This window comes from Corvus cornix, chromosome Z (assembly GCF_000738735.6).
Source record: "Corvus cornix cornix isolate S_Up_H32 chromosome Z, ASM73873v5, whole genome shotgun sequence".
Classification (NCBI taxonomy): domain Eukaryota; kingdom Metazoa; phylum Chordata; class Aves; order Passeriformes; family Corvidae; genus Corvus; species Corvus cornix.
In genome coordinates, this window is record NC_046357.1 from 14,273,372 (window position 1) to 14,294,400 (window position 21,029).

The following is a 21,029-nucleotide window of genomic DNA, read 5'->3' on the forward strand; positions in this document are numbered from 1 at the left end:
GTTGGGCTCCAGAGGTAAGACAGCCCCTTGTACTTACTAGGCAAAATAAAATATTTTCACTTACACAGTTTTCCACCTATTCAAGCGGCAAAAGGATGTCTTGAACAAACAGATAAGAAACATAACAGCCTTTCCCCAGTTTTTAGCCATTCTTTACCTCGTCCTCTGCTCTTTGCTACCCAAACATAACTTGGTGCTGCTGTGAGTATGCCCCTGTTTTCTTAGCACCCCTTTCTATCTTTTTCCTGCTCTGACAGATGCTTTGCTGGGTGCTCTACCATCCGCATTTGGGATGTAATACCTATTTACCCATGGCAGACCTTGTGGTTCCCAGACATTTCCTCAGATCTCTTTTTCCCTGTTTTTCCTCTTCTTCTTCCTCTCTCTTTTTTTTCTGTTCTTTCTCTCTCTTCCTTCCTGTCCCAGACCTGCTCCTGGGGGATCATTTCTGAGGGCTTTTGCAGTCACTCCTAGTCTTTGCTCTGCCTGTTTGTTTCTTGCTTCACACAGCCTTTTACAGACTGGGTAACTCTGTTGATCACAGAGAGGTTAGGAAGAAATTCCACCTCTATCTAGAGAGAGAGATATAATTATTCAGCATTTTTTTTTCTCTCTATATATATTATCTGATTCTGTCTTTTTATCTGAGATGGAACACTGCTCTAGGTGCCTCCTGGAGTTCCAGTGGTGTGGGAAATCTTTACGCTCCCCAGGCCTGGGTGAGTGTGTAGCAGCTGAGCTTGGGTTGTGCAATATTCCTTGAAAGTAGAAATCTGGATCTGGACTTCCAGGTTCAGTTTGGACATTCACCTGGAAGGAAGCCTAATCCATGAATGACCATCATGAGGCCTTTCAAAGTATCTGCCCAAGATGTTCTTGAAAATCTCTGTTTTCTGTCTGTTTACATCTTCAGCCTTGCTCTGATGTCCCTGAACATGTCAATGCTGACAGCTGGAGACCTGGCACTTGATGCAAACACAATGCTGTAGTGGGATTAAGACTATTTACAATAACTGGTTAGTTGCTTTATGTTTGAAGCAGATGGAAAATACACCAATGAAAATGTCGTTTGTAAACGAATTAAGAATAGTGACTGTGCATACTTCTGAAGACTGCAGTGAAACATCTAAAAAACCAACCAATCAAAAAATCCCAGCACACCCCTACCCCCACCCTTCCTACCCAACCATCATGGTCATAGCTCTTTTAAAGGTGGGAATAGGAAGGAGGGAAAAATAAACTTCTATGTTTAGGATTGCTATCAAACTTTCAAATCTCTTGTATGCATTTATACTGAGCCTAATACAACTGCCCTGGTGGAGGTCAGTGAGTAGTAGATAATTAATAACTGCTCAAGACCTACATGCATGCAAGCAACCTCAATGTATATCTAAAGAGCACCTTTCTCCTCATGTTCAGAGGCTTTGCCTTTCCACTACAGAAAGAGCCTCTTCAAGAAGCAGTGATCATGGTTGCTTCTAGGCTATTCCAGTTACCAGCAATATTCAGAAGAGAAACTTGAATTTGTATTATTAATTCAACACCATTATGAATGAACTGCAGGAAATAATGCATCTTCTTCCTATGTAAACAGTATAAATAAAACTTCTGATAAGCACTTTACTACATTGAATTCCTCATTCTTTTCTTCGAGAGCGTTCCAAAGTTTAGTGTGCAGCTTAATCAACTTCATACTTGCTTGAGTTGGGCAAATCAAAACTAACATGACCCTGCACAAGGAAAAGCATCCCTTGCACGAGAAATCCCATTCTGCTTATTTACTATATATAAAAACAGCCCCAACCATTCCTTGCCTGAGGCAACAGGAACTTTTCCATGTTTCCTTAACCACCGTCACCCTTCAACACTTTTCAGGACGAAAGCCTTGTTCTCAGGATGACCCTGCCTCCATGGTCATTAAAGCTGAGATGGAGCTGATGAAGCAAAATGACTAAACCTCCAACTTTAATGTATTCAGCTACAATATAGTTACCAACTGCAAACTGTGGTGCTGTTTAACCTCTCTTTTCTCTCAACTATTGATCACACTGAAATTCTTCTGCATGTAAAACTTTGGGACCTGCTTTGGCAAAGAGTTGAGTACAGGATTATCTTCACCTGCAGGTTACCATTTTTAAATTAGCAAGGCTGTTAGCATGGGTTAAATAAATACATATGTATGTTAATATAATATTTTTTAATTAAAAGATAGCAGTGTGTTGATACAGTGCTGTGTGGGTGGCAAGCATTAAAGAAAAGGCAGGGAGACAAGTAAAGTAATTCGGGTAGTGAATCAGATCTGCACTGAGTGGCAAAAGTTGTGGAAAAAACCCACCTTTTTAGAAGCATACTTATGCCAGGCCAATATACAGGTCTTTTAAAATCAAAGTCCTCCTGAATTCATGACATTTGGGTCTGGGCTGGAAATCATCCAAAGGATTTCAGCTCTGTTCTCTGATATGATTCAATCTCTTTAAAAAGGAGCTTTTTGGAGGGAGTGTGACCACTTCTGGAATGTGTTAAATTAAATCCTTTGTTATCTATAGACAGACATCACAGGGGTTACAGCAGTGCAAACCTCTCCTCATTTCAGATCTTGTCACTGGATACTTTCTGCTTGGAGCGGGAGGGTAAGGAACACGATGTGGAGACAGGTGTCTCCTGAGCTCTTGGGTCCCAGAATCCAGGTCCTGCTTTTGTCCCTCTTATCTCCAAATCAGGAGAGTCTGTCTGGGAGAGGTGAGTGCTTAGCCTTGTGAGAAAGACCCACAGCTTTCTCTGGCTTCAAGACAGCAAGTCCTGTCTTTGCTTACTCATTATTTGTATAAAGGAAAAAGAAGTAATTATGACAGAATAAACATCTGAAACATCCTCTTGAGAGCAAAAACCAAAACAAGTGGTGAAAAAAATCTGCCATGCAGCACTCCTTTGCTTAACTGAGCACAGGAATAGCAACAACATGCAGGGTTGCCTAAAGGAGAGAAATACCTCGAAGCTGGCAGTTCACAGCACAGGCAGCAGACCATGGTGACAGTGGATGCTGTGCAAGTCAGGAAAAACTTCTGAAAAACCCCAGAGTTTCCCAGTTCCTCTATCGTTAGCCTTTTTCTGGGTACTGGACAACATACCAAAGGGATTAACATCTTAATCATAGCTGATTCTTATATGGGGATCTGCATTGTTTATTTATTTATTTTGTTATCAGGAACTTCCTCTTAGAGACATGGGAAACTGAGGCACAGAATGGTGAAATTACTTCTTTAAATGTTGCCTGCAGCAGGGGAAAAAATAGAAGTGTGTTGCTCAAATCTTACACCCCTTTATTACTCCTGTGCTGGTTTAACAGAGGATTTAAAGTTTGTTCCTGGCATATCCCTGATTTTTCTGGCTGTAATCATATATGAGTACAATCTGTTGCTCACATGTCCCTGATTTTTCTGACAGCAAAATGAGGTCGTTTATACTGCAGGTGAAAGTGCTAGAAAGGCTGATTCGCACCCCCTCATGTCCCGGGAGGTTTTCGTACTTGTAGGAAGTTACGTGTTGATCAAAGCCGCTGCATCTGCCAAACACTGCAAAGGCACGGTGGTTTTGTAGGTTTGGCTCCCCTGGTCCCAAGCAGTCTAACCGTGAAAACAGGATATGGTACAACGGGCCAGACCTGATGCGCTGCTTTATCAGAGTCTGCTGTCATTAATCTCCGTCTTTATGAATGGTGGGGAAGTGGCAGCTGTACACAAGGATAAACAGCCGTCGCCGCAGAGATGCTTTGAACTGCTCTGTTTCTTTGGGGAAGACATTTGAGATAAAGCCGAATCTGGAAAGCATCAGTGATGGTGCACCGAGAGCCGCTGATCACCCCCGGCGCTTCGGACCCTTCCACCACTTTCCGTCTCCCCTCACCCTGGGCCGGGCACCCCCCTCCCCCTCTTCCCCCTGCTGTCCGCAGCCGGGGGGTCGGGAGTGGACCGTGGCGGGGGCGGGAGGAGGGGGCGGGGAGAGACTGTGTGTTGATGTCCCCTCACTCCCACCGCACATCTGCCGCGACCCTGCCACATCTGGCCGCCGCCCCGCCGCGGGGCAGCATCTGCCGGCACATCTGGGCGCGCGCGGCCCCTCCCCGCGGGCACATCTGTCGGCGGCGGGGGGCGGCCCCGCGGCGGGGCGGGAGGAGCGCGGGTCGGCGCAGCCCCGCCGCCGGCCGGGGCGGGCAGAGCCGGCGCGGCGCGGAGGGGAGCGGCGGCCCGATGGGGCGGCCGGCCGGCAGCCTGGCCCCGCTCCGGCTGCTGCTGCTCCTGGCGCTGGGACACGCCTGGACCTACCGGGAGGAGCCGCAGGACGGCGACAGGTGGGTGTTGCGATAGCTCGGCTGCTTCTGTGCGTTTCCTCCCTATCTACCACCTTCTTTTTTCTTTTTCCTACCTTTTGGGGTTTTTTTTTTAATACTACGACTCCCCGCCCTGTAGGGAGGTTTGCTCCGAGAACAAAATCGCGACCACCCGCTACCCCTGCCTGAAACCCACGGGCGAGCTTACCACCTGCTTCAGGTGAGCGCCGCGGCCGCGGAGGACGGGGGGAAAAGGGGGCGCGGGGCACACGCGTGTCCGCGGCTGGGGACTCGCTGCCCGCGGGGAAGGCAGCGGGGAACACGTGCGTGTGGGTGTCAGGCGCAGGGACGGCTGCTGTGGCAGCTTTTTTGTCTCCCCCTTGCTCCGTGCTAGCCCACCCCGGCATTCCCACCACCCCGCGCACCGCGGAGCAGGTAACTTGGTCACATCCCTCCCGCGTTCCGCATCTCCCCTGGCAAGTCCGGCGGCTGTCCCAGGGAAGGGTTTCAGTAACTCGCTGCAAACGTCACCTCCGAGACAGCGCTGGAGAGCGCGCCTGTGGTTCTGATTGCCGTGTCCAAGCCACCGACAGTCTCGGACACGGTGAGAGAGGCTCCCTCTGACCTGGGTGTCCAGGAGCACATTGGAGCTACAGCTGCATCAGTGGCAGGATAATCAGGGAGATTGTCTGGATTTGTGCCACGCATAAGATATCTTAAGTTAGGTAGATGAATCATACCCTCAGAATGAGTAACTTCTTCAGCAATCATCTCTGGGGGAGAAATTCGGCAGAGGCCTCTCAAATTAAGTAAGATGAATCTAATCATGAGTTTTCATTTTTCAGCTGTGTGTTTGAGGAACATCATCTGTTTTAATGATGACAGCTGTGCAGAACAGTTGACAGTGGATGTGCTTTTTCAAGAGCTGTACACAAAGTATGAGCACACACGTATCCCTCCACTGATGCCCTCGGGTTAGCCCTGTCCCCACAGACGAGATGTTTCACATACGAAAGCTGCTTCTTGTGAGAGGTTGCTTTGTGCAGGCAACTGTGCTCTGCCTATGTGTGTATGCCTGCATGTGGCTGGGAGCCACTTATATATACCAAAAACATGATAATGCATGTGGAAAGTGCTACAGAGATTGTCCATTTCTTCTGTTCAGCATCAGTTCCAAAGAGCTGTAGACACATGGGGCAGCAGTGTTGTCCCTCTCCCATGTTCTCAGGCTTGTTCATGCCCTCTGACAGCCACAGACACCTGGGACAGTGTCCTGCAACTGCCCAGTTCTTAGCAGCATTAGCTTCCTCCCAGTCCCTGGGAAGGGCTCTGCAGGGAATGGAAACCACCTTTCCCTGCTTCCCTTATCTTCTCTCTCTCCCCGTGAAGGTGAGGCAGAGCCCTTACAAGCATCTCTGTAGCACCCAATGGCAACACCTTTTGGAGAGAGACAGTGTGTAGGTTTTGCAGGGAAGGTTTTGCAGTTACTTGGTTGAACCTGCAGCATATCTCTGGCTTGGGGGCAGAGCACTGGGGTGGACAAGGTTGTGCTGACTGGGGAGTTACTGAATGAAGAAGCCAGTGGGAGATGCATAAAGCAGCACACACATGACCATCCTGTTCCTTAGTGCATGTCCCAAAATCCTTCTGAGGAAAGAAAGGGGCTCTGCTTTGTGTGTGATGGAGGAGGACTACACAGGCTCCACTGGCTGCTATGGACCACTGTGCAAAGAAAGAAGGTCTCTGTCCAGCTGCCAAGTCCCACTTGTGCCTTCTTTCATCCTTCCTGAGGTATTTCTGACCACTGGGCTCTGGATGTGATGAGCCTTCCTCCCTCCCCAGCTCTCCCTTTGTACAGTCCCAAGCAATATTCACTGTCCCAAATCAGCACAGCCTGTGTGAATGAATATTTCCAAACTGCTGCATTGAACTCTTGGTTGTTCTAGTTCAAACCCCTTCATATCTATGATTTCTAAGTCTGCCTTGCTTTAGAAAAGAAAAAAATCCATTTCTTTGTAATCACATATTTTCAAGGTTTAACCTTTAGGGTTGGGTGAGGGCTCCATTCCCCACCCTGTGAGATCTCTTTCTTGATGTCCCTGCACGAGAGCAGGGCAGCATCTCTGAGAAGGAGGCATGTGGCTCAGCAGGGCAGCTCTGCACCGAGTCCATACCTGAGCTTCTGGCAATGTGCTGGCAGTCCTCTGCCCCTCCAAGCTGTGCCACACTCTGACACGGACCAGCAGCATCACCCTCCTGAGATGCTGAACCCCAGGGGCAGAGCAGCACCCCATTGCTCCAGGTAGCAAGGTGTGCTCCCAGCAGGCATGTGGTTACCCACGGCAGAGCACATTTTAATGTAAGATTCATTAATATTTTGAGGTTGAGGTTGTTAACAAGATGACAGGAAACTTGCAAGTGTTGACTAATCCTCCGGTGCCTCAAGGCGGATTTTGTTTCATAGGACATTCAGGAGTTTAAGGATTCAGTTTTCATCTCTGGAATGACAATGAGCAACTTACATTCAGCTTGATGGAAACTCAGCTGTGGCTTTGAGGAGCTTTCACTGCAGTTTTCACATAAACTTGATTTTGATGTTCTAGAATTTATTCTTACAACACTTCATTTTTTATCTTCCTAGATCTCTTTTTTCACAGTACTTCATAATGAAAATAGTTACGTAGTTCATATACATTGTTAGAGGTAGATGAAGGGATAGTTGATGTGAGCTTCTATTTACTACTAGCAGACACACCTAACTTCTTTCGTAGGTCAAAATAACTTTCGTGTAGAAATTACACAAACTGACACAAAATTTATCTCATGTCATAACACATCAGGCATAAGCCAACGTGCACCACTACAGATGAACTGTTGTGCAATTAGTTAAATAAAAAAAGGAATACATATGAAGTGAGACATCAAAATTCCTGACCAAAATTCTTGATGGAAAACAATTTCATCTTTATATTACTCCTGCTGGAATTTGTCAGGAAAATCAGCATGTTTTCAGAGCACTTCAATAAAAGTAGCATTTTTCATCACAAAAAGTACTTTTTGATTTTATTTTTTTAACCAGATTTACTCATGATTAAAGATCATCCAAGTGGAGGGCCAAGCTAGAAGTGGGGCCAAGCACTGAGAATATATTGGCTTTTTTCCCTGTGGTCATAACAACCACATACACAATCAGATGTATTTTTCTCTTTTGAGTGTGTGCAGTCTGGCCCTTGGTTTAGCTTGATTTGTATTTCTTTTTACATGTCCTCTGTATTTGTTTTCATAAGAGTACAGAGGAACAGATGCAAAAAGCAGAGGGAGCTTATACAAAATCTTTTCTGTGGAAATCTCATTTAAACTCTTGTGTGTAACTGCACAAAGTACCCAGTACTGATGTCCCCATCAGGTAGGTACACTGAAGAATTTCTGCAGATTTGTTGATAGTGGTATGGTCCAGTAAGACATTGAATTCCTACTGTATGCAAAAGTTCATCAAATTTTAGGAAATTTGGGCAGCATGGGAATATGAAGCCCCAGTCTCTTGTTACTGTCTTCTCCATTTATTTGGATGGGATGTTAACCTGTTTCACTCTCAGACAAACTTTGAAACAATTTGTTGGCATGAAAAATTACATGAATGTTGCTGTTCTCTCCAGTGCCTGTGACAATTCAGTTTGTGCATCCTTGCAGCAGTCCTCTTCATTACAGTCCCTCCTTCATTTTCATTTTAAACAGTGCTGCTGTACGTTGTTTCTCTGCCCCAGAAGGAAAAGCACCATCTGGAACAGGCATCCCCTTGCTTCGTCCTGATTGTGTAGCTGTGTTCCCATAAGGGAGTGGTAGTGGTTATGTCACTTCCAAGTTCAGAAGGATCAATGTCTAATCTGGTACAATTTATTAATTGGAGTTGCTCCATTTTTTAAAACCAGCAAACTTTATCACCTCAGTAACTGTTGTATGTTAGGAGAGCTAAATATTTTATTCAGTTAGAATTCAGAGAGTGTAGTGAATTATTCAGAAAGGCAATATACAGACTGAAGAGAAACATTTGCTAGTGGGAAGCTGTTACAAGTTGTAGGAAGATTCAAGCATGAAACATGGGAAAATGAGAATATTTTTATTGCCTGACTGCCCATCTCTTTGCCTACTAGACACTTAAATATTGTTGTAAACTGACATGAAAGAAACAGTTTTGCTCCTCCTCAGAAAATCTTTATAAAGTGTTAAATTAAGAAAACCATCATGCGTAGATAAGGCAGATGAAAATTTGAACCTGGATCTGCACAGCCTGGAAGAACACTTTAGCCGTTGCCTTCATTGGGCTAAGGGAAGATTCAGTTTTCTGTCTTTCATGAAACTGTTATTCTCAGTTAGCTGACAAAAACTGATTTTTTAATAGACTATTCATATGGTAAGAGGAAATATCCATCTTTCTCTGACATTGCCATAAGTACTCTGCTGCATTTTTGGCTGAAAATGAAGCATGCAAGGACAAGTTACACCCTAATTTCGTGTGTACAGTGATGGAGACTGCTCCTGGTCCTGCCTTCCGCAGGACCAGCAAGGGGTAAGAAGTTCAGAATTAGGGTGCTGGGGAGAACAATCCCAGCTAATGATGGTCGAATCTTTGTAAAATGAGCCAAATCTTTACATATTACAAATGCAATACAACAAATTGCTACAAATTAGCCCCATGTTTTGGGACTTAAGTCTTAGAACTTGGCTTAGAACTTAATCTGTAACTTTTTTTGGTAGTATTTTGTAAGAAGAAGGTCTTTTAAGTAGGATGAACACATTTCAGTGTAGATTGTCAGCCTCTTCATCTGATAATTAGCAGCTACAAGTATTTTGCATAGGCCCTCCCAGCACTTCAGGTTTCAAATTCTGCTGTAAAAAATTGTTCTACACTTCACAACAAAAATGCAGTTCAAATGTATTGTGAAAGAGAATGCATATGTATTTATACCCCACTTATTCCTGATGCTAAACAGAGATCGCATGCCTCAGAAAGCATTTTTTTTCACCCTCTTAAATGCTGACACTGCTGGTGAAGCCTACTATTTTTATAGACTATCATTTTGCACATTCTTAAAAGATAAAAGTAATTGCGAATAAGTTGGATTGTAGCTGTTTCACAAAGAGCAGCACTTTCACTAATATGCCCTTGGGGACCATATGCAATTCCTGGTTCCCAGATACTCAGAGAGCATGTGGCAGAGCTTTCCAACATGAGAAAAAAATTGCTGTATATAGTTTTGGAACTTTCAGCTGGAGTAAGCAGGGATAACATTAGGTCATCTTATCTTCTGACTTTACTTTTCATAAATTTCTTTTTTATAGTTGCTATTGCATTTCCTCTCTGAAGTTTTGCTGACTATTCCATATCATTGAAAGAGCCCCAACTGACATTATAATGTAAGAGTTAAACAAGAAACTAACCTGATTAGAGCAAAGTACTGCCTAATCTCCAGTTATCTTGAAGGGAAATGCACTCTGTAGTGGAATTTTGCTGGAAATTTAAGAGAGAATATGATTTCAAGTTTTGTATCGGTTTCAGAAAACTGAATGTACAGTTTTTATTATTTTTATTATTTTTATTATTTTTATTATTTTTAATAAAATCTTCCAGGGAGTTGCCATCACAGGTAGAACTTTGTACATATCTATGAATAAAATTTTGCTTCAATACAGTACTTTTTTACAAAACAGTGTATGCTACAGTGGTGCCAACACATTCTTCCTAGCTTTCCTAGATTTTTTTTTTCTCACTATTGCATTGGAAGTAGCACCTTCAAATTTTACTGTTCTGGCTGCATTCAGTCCTGAGTTTCATTCATTTTTCTTTGCTGTGATTGCCAAAGGAACAGATTGCTCCCTGCTACAGAGACACATTGAGAATATCTGCTGATTAAGGCTAACACCAATGCCACACAGTTGTCTGTAAGATTCCATGCCACATTTGGGTGGCCATTACTTTCTGTGTCACTTTTCTGATTCAGGTGCTAAGGATAAGAAACTTAATTATTTCTGGACTTTGGTGATGTTGGAGACACCTGAGATCTCAGGAGATGTGGATGAGACTGGCTACAGCAGAGACCCCCTGCAGCAAAACATGGCTCTCCTGTGGGTTTCCTGTGCAGTGTCTCCTCTGTACAGCCAGTTCACTCCAAAATGAAACAATTTAATTAATGGTCTTTAAGAACATTACATAATTACTGTGAGCGGTGCTCTCAGGTAGGACGTGCTAATTAAAGGATGAGGTGGGGCAAGTGGTCGTTCACATAGTCCAGGAGTTTTTGATGTTCACATCAAAGCAGTTTGGAGAATTTTAGAACTGGCCAGCCGAGAGCTTTATGATGAGTGCCCTGCTTGGTGGTTTGATTGATAATGAAACCCAGGTGCTTTGCATTATGGTTTTCATCTATAGAATATAGGGTTAAATATGAACTGACTTTCCTGGCCATGTCGTCTAGCTCAGAGACTCCAGACAAACAAAATAGTAGCCCCAGGGCCTCCCATGGCTGATACGAAATAGGTAATAAAAATAGGCTGCCAAAGGGAACATGACGTTTGTAATTATCCTAAGTATTGTGTATGCTCCCTAAGGTCAGGCTGTTTTGTCCTTAAAAAAGTGATTGTAGTCTCTCCTGCTAACAGCAGGATGTTATTAATACTTGTATTACTGCTCCCATTGTGGTAGACACCCATTGAGCTGAATTGAGCTGTACTGACTGCAGACAAAACAGGCAAGACTGAAAAGGCAGGAATGGAAGGACAGAGATATGGAGCAGCAGTGAAGAGAAAGGACAAAACCCCAAGGGGCATGGAGCAAGCAGAAAAAAGAATTGACTTAGCCATAAAAAGACAAAAATTCCATCTTGGTGGTGGTTTGTGAGACAGATGTGTGTGACAGAAGGGAGGTAATCACTCCCCAAAGAAGTATAATTTAAATGCTTCCAGGCTTCTTAAGCTGAACCCATAAAAACAAAACATCAGCCAAAATCAGACAAAAACCCACATGCACGCACCCCTGGGAGGATTCCTGTTCTCCCAGCTAGACTTGGAGCTAAGCTCCAGGGACTGATGCATCTTCCCTTGACAGACTCTCCCCTTACTTCCTTCCTCAGTCTGGAAAATCTCTCTCCCTCTCTGTCCCTCTCTGTAAAGTGTGTGTGAGCAGGGGCAGCAGAGACAACTTACAGGCAGATATTTAAATTTCCCTTTCAGTCATTGCTCAGTTCAGATTGCCTGGGCTCCTTGTCATAGTGAAGGGTTATTGGGAAGTTGTTGAGCATGAAATATTTAAACTACTCGTGGAAAAGTAGATCAGGCCTGCTAAAGATCCCAGGTAAGACCGGATTGGCCAGTACAAAGAACGTGTGAGCAACAGGTTTTTTGAGATCTCTGCTGTGCTGGCCTGTTTTTCTCTATTGCATGTTTGGAAGGGAAATTATTGTATGTGGGGAACGAGGTCACACCAAGCAGGTATGCGGGAGATGCCTGATGTTGATTTGCAGATAAGCAGTTACAGTGAACCTGGGGTATATCTCATTTCAGATTACACTCACTCTTGCGCAGTGCTGGTCATTTGGGGCACGTGTGATTTTGGGTTTCATTGAGATTGTGCTGAATTCGCACAATCTTGAGTTTAATCTTCTGGTTTTGCCTCCACTGCAGTGCCCTGAGTCCTGAGACGGCTTTTGTCTCAAAGTGTGAGTCACTGCTGAGTGTTCAGTACCCATGTCACTCCAGATGGAGCTGTTGGGGATGGCACAAGGCTTTGTCATAAGTCAGTGACAGGGAGAACGTCTTCTCTGGAGACCTTGTGTTGCTTACATCTCACACAGACCACATCGGTCACTCCAGGGTTCCTCTTTATAATTGTGCCAACCACCCCAAACAAGCAAAGCCAACTTTGATTTACAGTAAAGAAAAAAGCTTTCCCCAAAGTCTGCTCAGATTTTTTTTTCTTTTATCTGTGTTGTCTGTTTTCTGTTTGATTGGTTTCAGTTTTCAAACTAATAGTGGCTTCTTTCGTAAACTAACAGTAGCAAATGTCACTCTGCTGCTCAACTTTGCCATTTCTTCTATGTGGTTCCAATTGTAAGCAGAAACAATGGAAAGCAGAATCCATACAGTGCTGACTTGATTTCTTCTTGGCCTAGTGAAAGAAAGCAATTTGTTTGCATATCCTCAAGAGTAGCTCTGTTTAACTGTTGAGGAGAAAAACAATTTCAGTTTTTAGACAGTAATCTCCGAGCTTAGTGTTTGGAAAATCCTTCTCCCTTAATGAGTGTTTTCCATTGTGTTGTGTTGATTTCATTGCTGATCCTGGTTCAAAAAATGAAGTACAAGACCAGCAAGCATTTAGCATACGTCCAGCTATTAAAAATAAATTCTTCTGAGTTTCTTTGTTAGTTTCAAGTTCTAACCACATTCATTTTAATTGACGATCCATGCTGTAATTGAAATGAGATTAAATACCCAGTGTTTGTATTAACTGCATTAATTTTAGCAGCCACTCAGTAGTAAACACAAATTAAACAGAATTTTTCTCCATCCTTTTCAAGTGGAGTGGGACATAAAGTGATGCATACACAGTGTTTTATGTGGGAAAGAGAGGCAAAATCTAAGCTATAATCCAAGTTTTTAAATGGGTCGTTTTTGGAAAATGAATAAGCTTATTATAGGTCAAAGGCAAGTTATTGTGGAGCATGAGTTTGGAGAAATGTAAGACAGTATTCATCTGGGCTAGCAAGCATATTATTTCTCTTTCTATAGAAAAATTACTGGTCCATAGCTTCCAGTGTAAAACAGCAGGGTTCATGTTGGCTTCATCATTTCACTATCAAACTGCTGAGGAGGAAGGTTGACCACCTAATTCTCTGTAACAAGGTGTGCAAGTCTGAGAAGTTATATTGTACAGTCTTCAAAAGGGATGAAGAAATACATTAAGTATTATCATAATATTTCAGGAGAAATGGATGAATGCTCAAAATACAGAAACTTGTGAAAGTACACCCAGAAAAAAAAGTGTACTCAGAACTCTTTTGTAAGAGAGAGCAAATAACGTTATTGGATGCACTTTTTCTTTGTAAATACCTTCCTGCCCAGAGCTCCAGTGTCTCTGTGGAATGTTAATATTCCTGTGATCACATTCAACACGTTAAATGTGTGTTGTGAATTGGACATCTTGCCTACTCAATAGGATGTAATTATCATACTCAATTTTCACTAAGGAGTTTATTATCATAGCTGCACCAAAATAGCGGAGTTGTTTCCTAAACATTGCTCTCTGGAATTCTGACAAAACCCCTTACTTTAGAGATTATTGCCTTGGAGAGTTGAAACAAAAATAGCCAAAGGGAAAATTATTTAATCTTTAAAACACCATCTGTGGGGAGAGGAAGAAATGGGTGAAAACAGGGTTGAGGGGCTTTGGTAGTTCTAAGTGGTTGAGAAGTGGAGAGTGAGAAGGAGACTTGAGGGACCAGGACTGGAGCTACTGTCTGGTAAATGCTTAATGCTACTGGGAATATGTGCTTTTAGCTGCAGCTTCTTAAGGCAGGAGTAAGGAGCAGTGTCAGACAGGCAGTGCTGGCAATCTGGGCTGATCTTTGGAATCCTGTAGCATGATGAACCCAGCTGTTGGTCTGCACAGTGGCCTGGACAGTCTAAGGGAAAGTGGTGCCTCAGACTGTGACTCTTGGGGTGCCTCAGATGTTGACTTTTTCGTATGTTACTTAATGTGCTGATCATATGCAAAATTATATGTTTGCTTAGGCAGTTGTATAAAGGTTGCTTTGATGTATATTTGGATTTTAAAATCTCATTAGGGGTTTTTTTGGTTTGTTTTCCCTGAGGACAATGTATGTCTACTCCACTGGGCTTCTCTGGAGGCCTGGAGAGATAAGGACCCTATAGCAAGCATGTCGTTGCAGATTTTTTTTTGTTTGTTTTCTTTTTTTTTGTTTGTTTGGTTCGGGATTTTTTTTGTTTCTTTTTTTTTTTTGTTAGTTTGGGTTTTTTTGTTTGTTGTTTTTTGTTTAGTTTGTGGGGTTCTGTTTGTTTTTTTGGGGGGGGGTTTCTGGTTTAGAGTTTTCATGGGAAAATTTTCATTTCAAGCTCTTCTGATTTTAAAATTAAGAAACACAAAATGAAATGGGGAATCTAATTAGAAATAGAGAACATGTGATTCATTATTATTCTCCCTTATCCAGCTCACCTTCTAGCTTGTCTAACAGCAAACCAGAAGATATTGAACATGCTACTTCTAAGAGTGTTGCCCTGCTCAGTGTCACACTTCAGTTCCCTACATTTCTAACTTCCGTCAAAGTGCAGTAAATTAGGGATGACAGAGGGAAATGGGACAATCTGACAATTCCCAGTTTTCAGGCATTTCTGTTCAGTCTGCTTTAGGAGTCCAGGGTCAGATTCTTTTCTCTGTATATGGTCAATGAGGAGAAGGAGAAAGAGTTACCCCTCACAGCAAGCTAACATGGTATTTCCTCTTAGTTTTAAAACTTGTTAAAGAGAAATGGAAATTTTGCTGTCATATAATCTCAGCAAAGAGCTTTACCCACAAAGCTTTATAAAGACAGATTTGCATTCCTGGATCTCCTCTGGATTTGAAGTAAATTCAAAGTGCAGTCCATCCTTCTTCTGTGTTTGATCTTAAATCAGGCCCTTTTCCTGCAGAAATTTCTCTGTGTGGCAGAGGAGCTTAAGAACATTTAAAGAATGTGTCTGCAGGACTGACCATTTTTTGATTTTTCTTAGAAGCTCACCTTTGTTAAAGGATGTCTGTCTTGGTCCCTGCATGGGCGCTGTATGAAAAGATTTGCAGAGGTTTGCATTTCCATAGCTCTACTGACTTCCCTGGACCTACACCAAAGTGTGTCAGTTGGAGAATTCTTCATAATTATTCTCAGTGTTCCACAAAAAAAAAAAAAAAAAGAATGCAGGAAGATGTTAAAGATTGAACACATCTTACCAACAAAGTGAATTCTCTGCCTGGTTTTCCAAGCTGAGATTCTTGGCCAGAGCCTTGTTTGTGCTATTTGTTGTCCTCGCACTGACCTATACTTGAATTTGTGGTTTTATTGACCACGCCTGGAAGAGTCCTTGGCGGTGCCCCTCCAGATTTACATTGGTGGGAGCACTGTGATCCAGGGAGGCAGTGGGGTTTAACCTTAGGAGGGACTTGCCAGGAGTCCAGTTGTAGGTCCTAGGCTTAATTTCTCTGCTCCTCAAGGAGCTGTATCATGCCAAATTCTTCTTTCAGTCACCCACTAAAGTTTTCCATCGGATGTCAGTATTAGCTACTTCTCCAGCTATAAAATGGAGGACAAAGCCTAATTTATGCCTCACAGGGAAGAAAGAGAACCTGAAAGCTTAAGCTGAAGATGTAGCATTCCTGTTACAGCAAAGAAGATTGTTGTAAATCAAATGTTCAAATAACTTTCTAGACTTTGTTTACTTTGGTGATTTGCTGTCATTCAGTTCAACAAAATACTACTGTTTGAGATAAGAAGAATAAAATGCTCATTTTTAGAAGTATATTTTTTCATATCCACCAAGAGACAAATTAGATTTTTGAGATGTTTTCTTATGTTTCAAAAGTATCCAGAGTATTTCCACAGGGGGAGTAAGCTAATGGTACATCACTGGAACATCTCCAGTGAAAACAACTGTGACAGAGTGAAAAGAGCAGCAGAAAACAAGTAGTCGGGGACAACAATGGCAAAAATACACATATATTTATTTATACATCCTTGTTCGCAATATAGACCTCTGGATATTTTTAAGTACCAGTAAAATAGACTTCAAACATTTTCATTGACCTTGCAGCCATTACAGTTATAAGTAGTTCCAATGAAAAGAAAACTCTTCCAAGAAATTTTCCTCAAGGACTTGACAAAGATTTAATACAGGACAAATATATCTTCAGGATGGAATTAATGGAGAAACTTTCCTGTGTTCAGATTCCTCTTAATTGTGTATTAGGTCTGAAGACCCTGGCTGTATTCCATATTGTTCCATTTGTTGCTTGCATCTGTAAGGCTTCTCTTTTGGAAGAAAGAACCAAACAAATCGAGCAACCCTTTTATTAAATGCCATCTTGACCTTGCTTCTTGGAAATATAATGGCCCAAAGGATGAAAAATTACAGCAAGTGTTTATTACTGAAATCCAGTCTCAGTTGTGAGAAGATTAAGTGTTTCAAAAGATTTAATATCCTGCCTGCTTCAATGGGATGCATGTGGAAAAGAGCTGCAAAGCAGCCGGGAACCGGGAATGGCTGTGTCCTGCTCTGTAAGCACATAGTTGATATTTGTGGGAAATACTTGAGAACACAAGTTTTAGAAGTGATCCTAACCAAATCCCTGATTTCCCTATCAGGCTCCTGTGAGGAAGACTTGGACCATGTACCCTTACATCATCCCAAACTTCCCGATGATAATAGCAGAGAGAAGCAGAGACTTCCAAAATATGGGTTTGGAAGCCAAGTGTCAAATTGGTGTTCTGCAGCTGGATATCAATATCTGAATGAAAAGCTACTTTAACCCTGATTTTTTGTAGGAAAACTGTAGTTCCTAAACCCATTTGGATGCATGAAAAAGTCTGTTTATGAGGAAGGTTTATTTGGAGAAGCAGGTTCCTGGTAAATACAGAAGCAGAAGCTAACTTCTACTAGAAATAAGTTTTATTTTTAAAATGGCTAAACTGCAGACTTTAAAAAATTGCAAGTTTTCTCTTGCTCCTGGAGAGGAAAAGAGGTTGGTTGTCTTTGCAGATGCTTTTCCATCTTTTACTGCATAACAGGAAAACATTCTCCATTTGAAAGTCTCCCTGAAATATTTCATGATATCCTTATGACTGTAACTTAGTTTATTGGGCAGAATATTGTTTTTGCAGTCCTTCTTACCGAAATACGAGTTTTACAAGTAGATGCAATATCTTTTTCATTATTTGGTATCTGATATATAGAGCATGGCAGATTATCTACCTGCTTTACTCAGACTAAATGCATATCTTTGAAAGGCTTTGAAAGGCACAGACACCTGCTGATTTTTGTTCGCATTTTTTCATACTGATTTTCATACAACTTTTTTTTTTAAAAGTTTCCTTCTTAAAGAGTAAATTTTCCACAATGTATTTTTCTGTTAACTGCTCTGAGGTAATTCATAGGCCACATTTGGATGGTCTGTCATTCCCTTTGTAAAGTCAATGTTTAGATGGAGGATTAGCCATCCTGAGGTTTTCCTTTTACAGTATATAGCTGAAAAGCATAACAAAAGGAAATGATTTATAAACTTACCATCTCAGCTGTTGAAGTTAGAAACGTTCTGACAATCTCTTAGCTGTCTGTAATGGCAAGGCATGGATTCTCTTGGAAGAAATTTAGGCTGAGATATGACAACATACACACATAAAAATGCTACATAAATTAATGTCTCATCCAAGAGAGCAAGAATACCTTGTGCTTGGTTTTAGTGCCTGTGAACAAAAAAATTAGCTAGAGTCAAAACCTGTTTTGCAACACTAGTGCAAATTGGATATAGTTCCATTGGCTTTGATTGAACTTCTCTGGATTTATGCTGCTTTAAGTGATGGTGAAAATAAGGTTTAGTCCCTGAAATTCAGCTTTTGTGAGGTCTCCCATTTCCCATCAGGATGAAGTAATTTGATTGTATTTTACAATGAGTCATCTAACTCAGCAATTGTTGTGTATGAGCAATTAAGTTCTGGTTTTTTGGAACTCTTCTGTTTCACCACAGATTTTTGAAGTTATTTTTGATTGTCAGTTATGAAGATTAAAGGAAAAAAAAAACAGCAAGAAAAAAGGCCCCAGCAAAAACCCATCAAAATCCAGCTTTCTTGTGTAATTTGTTTGGCTAGTCAGCACTTCCTGGGCTGCTTCTAAATAAATAAATAAACTATGTGCAATTTTTTAAAAAAGTTGGAAATCTTCAATGAACTGATGTATCTTCACTAAAGACAATGACACTTCGTATTTTTAGCCCAGCCAAAGTTTATTCTCAGCCCTGTGATGCCCTAAGAGATGGATGATCAAACCGTTTGGATGCTTCAACCCATTGAGTTTGGTAGGAGTCCGATGCATCTGAGGACCTGTGCTCAAGTAGAGGATATATGGAATGAAATGATTAGGAAGGATCGGTTAATTCTGGTATGTGGTAGAACTTTGCAACTTGCTGATGTGAAAAACAAAACAAAACAGGTCACAAATATAATTTTTGAATATGATCAAGTCTGTGTTCAATATCTTGGTCAAGTCAAATAGGAGGATGCTCTGTATTCCCTCACCTTCCCATCACTTTCTCAGTTCTCTGAATTCTCCTGCATTTATCAGCATCCCTGAACTGAAGAGAACAGAAAAGATGCTTAATTTTAAGGTTGTGTTTGCTCCTTCCAGGTGCCAAGGCAGAACATACTCTCTCTTTTCGCTGTTAATTATCCAGAAGTCTCAGCACTGTTTTTTATTACAAGTCTGCATTTTTCCCTTCCTAGTGTGTCACTTTAACTCATGAAGTTTTGTGCAGATTCCTGCAAACTTGCCTCAAAATTTTCTTTTTTTATTTGCTTGCAAACACCTTAACTTTGCTAGAACAGTGCTGCAAGTAAGCAGAGACACAGAAAACACTTCTGCCTTATCAGGAGTCTGGGGAGAGTGTGTAAGTCTGCCGAAGCAGGAATTGGATATGCCCAGGAGGGAAGCGCCGCCAGCATTGAGACATGGCAGGATTACACTGTCCTTGTTCCATGCTGTGTGACATGGTACCATGCGGTGAGTCTGAGAGGAAATTAAAGACATGGGTCTGATCACAAATGTAAAAATGTACTTGTGATTTTGATTTTGAACAGAAAACTAATCTTGGATCATTTTTCTTGGACACGTAGTTGGAAATGTAGAGATGCAGAACAAGAATCCCTGAAACCACTAGTCTGTCATGGTAGCAACAAGGAAAAAGCCCATTAACTTGAATAAATAAGGGGAGAATTATGTCTTTGAAAACTCTAGACTTCTTGTTAGAATTCACAGAAAAACAGAGGCAGTGTTTCCCTGGGGTACCCAGAATTGTGAGGAGGTGCTCTGAAGTGCTGCTTGTTCTGTCATCTGAGAAGAGCCAAAGGATATCCATCTCAGGGGAGAAAACTGCATGTTCTGTCTGCTTTAGAGCTGTCACCCCAGTCAGACTTTCTCCGGTGTTTTCTTAGAGGAATATATGCAATCCCTGGAGTGTTTGCGCTTTTCTAACACTTTTGCTTAGTGGGTCATTGCCTCTGGTACTTAAATGTCTGGAAATGAGGGAAAATAAATAATGGGCTAAATTTGGCAGGAATTGATCCCCAACAGGGATTACCTAAACCATTTGCTGTTCCATGTATCCCTTAAAGAGGCAGATTGTTGTAGGTAAAACAACTTTTTCTGGTCTAGCGGAAGTTTTCGCGCAATTGTCTGTTTGAGGAGATGATACTGAAAGTGAGAAATTTATCAGCTGGGAAAGGCACAGGATAGGGACAACCAGGAACTGGAAATGAGAAAGTCAAGTGTGGTGCCACACTCTATATGGTGGAGTCTTTCCAGTAGTGGTGAGAAATTTTTTAATACTACTGTGCAAATCCTTGACAAGACCTCAGTTGAAAGAGCCTGAGTAATCCTGGTCATTAACTTGCAAGGATGAGGAGGCATACTTGGTGCAAGGTTTTCAGAAACAGGGACAGCCCATGTGACAGTAAGAGGAAAGTGGTCTAGAGATGGAAAGAAGCAATATCCCTCTTGGAAAGGTACAAGGCAGCCGTAGTTAAAAAATTATGTAGTTATTTGGGTGACGATGAGTACCAAGCTTTAAGATATGGGTCTTGGTAGATGTAGTGCCATATTCATGTGAAAATCATTTTCTAGTCTTGGAACTGGTTTGCACTGGGAATTCTGGACATGGTGACGGCACCTTGCAGGTATCTTTATACAAGCACCCAACTTGGGAGTTGCCTTCCTCCTGCTGCATAGCTCAGATCCTTTCACCAGCCAGCAAAACTGTGTCCTTATATGTGTCATGTAGCCAACTGCCTAGCGGCCAAACTGAGCCAGCCTATTCCCAGCTCTCATGGGAAGTGCCAGTGACACCTTCACAGGTCACAAACCAGCAGCCCCCAGGCTGTGGTCGTGCTTACTCCAGCCTGGAGGTGTTTTGTGTCAGCACAAGCAGGGTGTTCGGGTATCCAGCTCAGCCCTTCACACTTGCACCAGTGCCTGTGGTTCTATCACTGATTACTTCAGCAGGATGGAAATCCTCAGGCTCACACAGTCATGGTCTGGTGCCTTAAAATCGTGGGCTCCTTCCTTTTTGGCATTTTTGCTGGGCTTTTTTTGTTACTGAATGTGGTGAATGTGGGAAATCTTATCTCTTATCTGAATGACTTCCATGGCTGTGCTCAACATCCTGTGATGGTGCTGCCTCTTTATGAACATCTCCATTGTCATTGTTAGCAGGGAACTCGTATCCCTGGAAATAAGCAAAACAAGGAAATATAGAAAATATTTGCTATAAAACAGAGTTGTATTTAAACTGAAGGTTTTCCCAAGGAGTTTACTAATACACATTTAGAGTAGACCATTATTTTTCTAGTCCTGAATGTTGATTTTTCCTTTTGAATCCCAGCAGGATAACATGGGGAGT

The 21,029-nt window shown here is 42.1% G+C and overlaps 1 protein-coding gene across 3 annotated transcripts in view; it reads left to right on the forward strand.

Moving 5' to 3' along the window:
• Window positions 1-4,224: 4,224 nt before the first annotated feature.
• The window catches only part of CCBE1 (collagen and calcium binding EGF domains 1), a 96,561-nt gene continuing 79,756 nt past the window's right edge, over window positions 4,225-21,029 (forward strand). For 2 of the 3 annotated variants that reach the window (XM_039567240.1, XM_039567242.1), the window contains exons 1-2: window positions 4,225-4,348; window positions 4,467-4,547. In XM_039567240.1, coding sequence (XP_039423174.1) covers window positions 4,248-4,348; window positions 4,467-4,547 — 182 coding nt within the window. In that variant the 5' untranslated portion in view covers window positions 4,225-4,247. The remainder of the gene's footprint in view (window positions 4,349-4,466; window positions 4,548-21,029) is intronic. The other variant, XM_039567241.1, reaches the window with a different exon arrangement.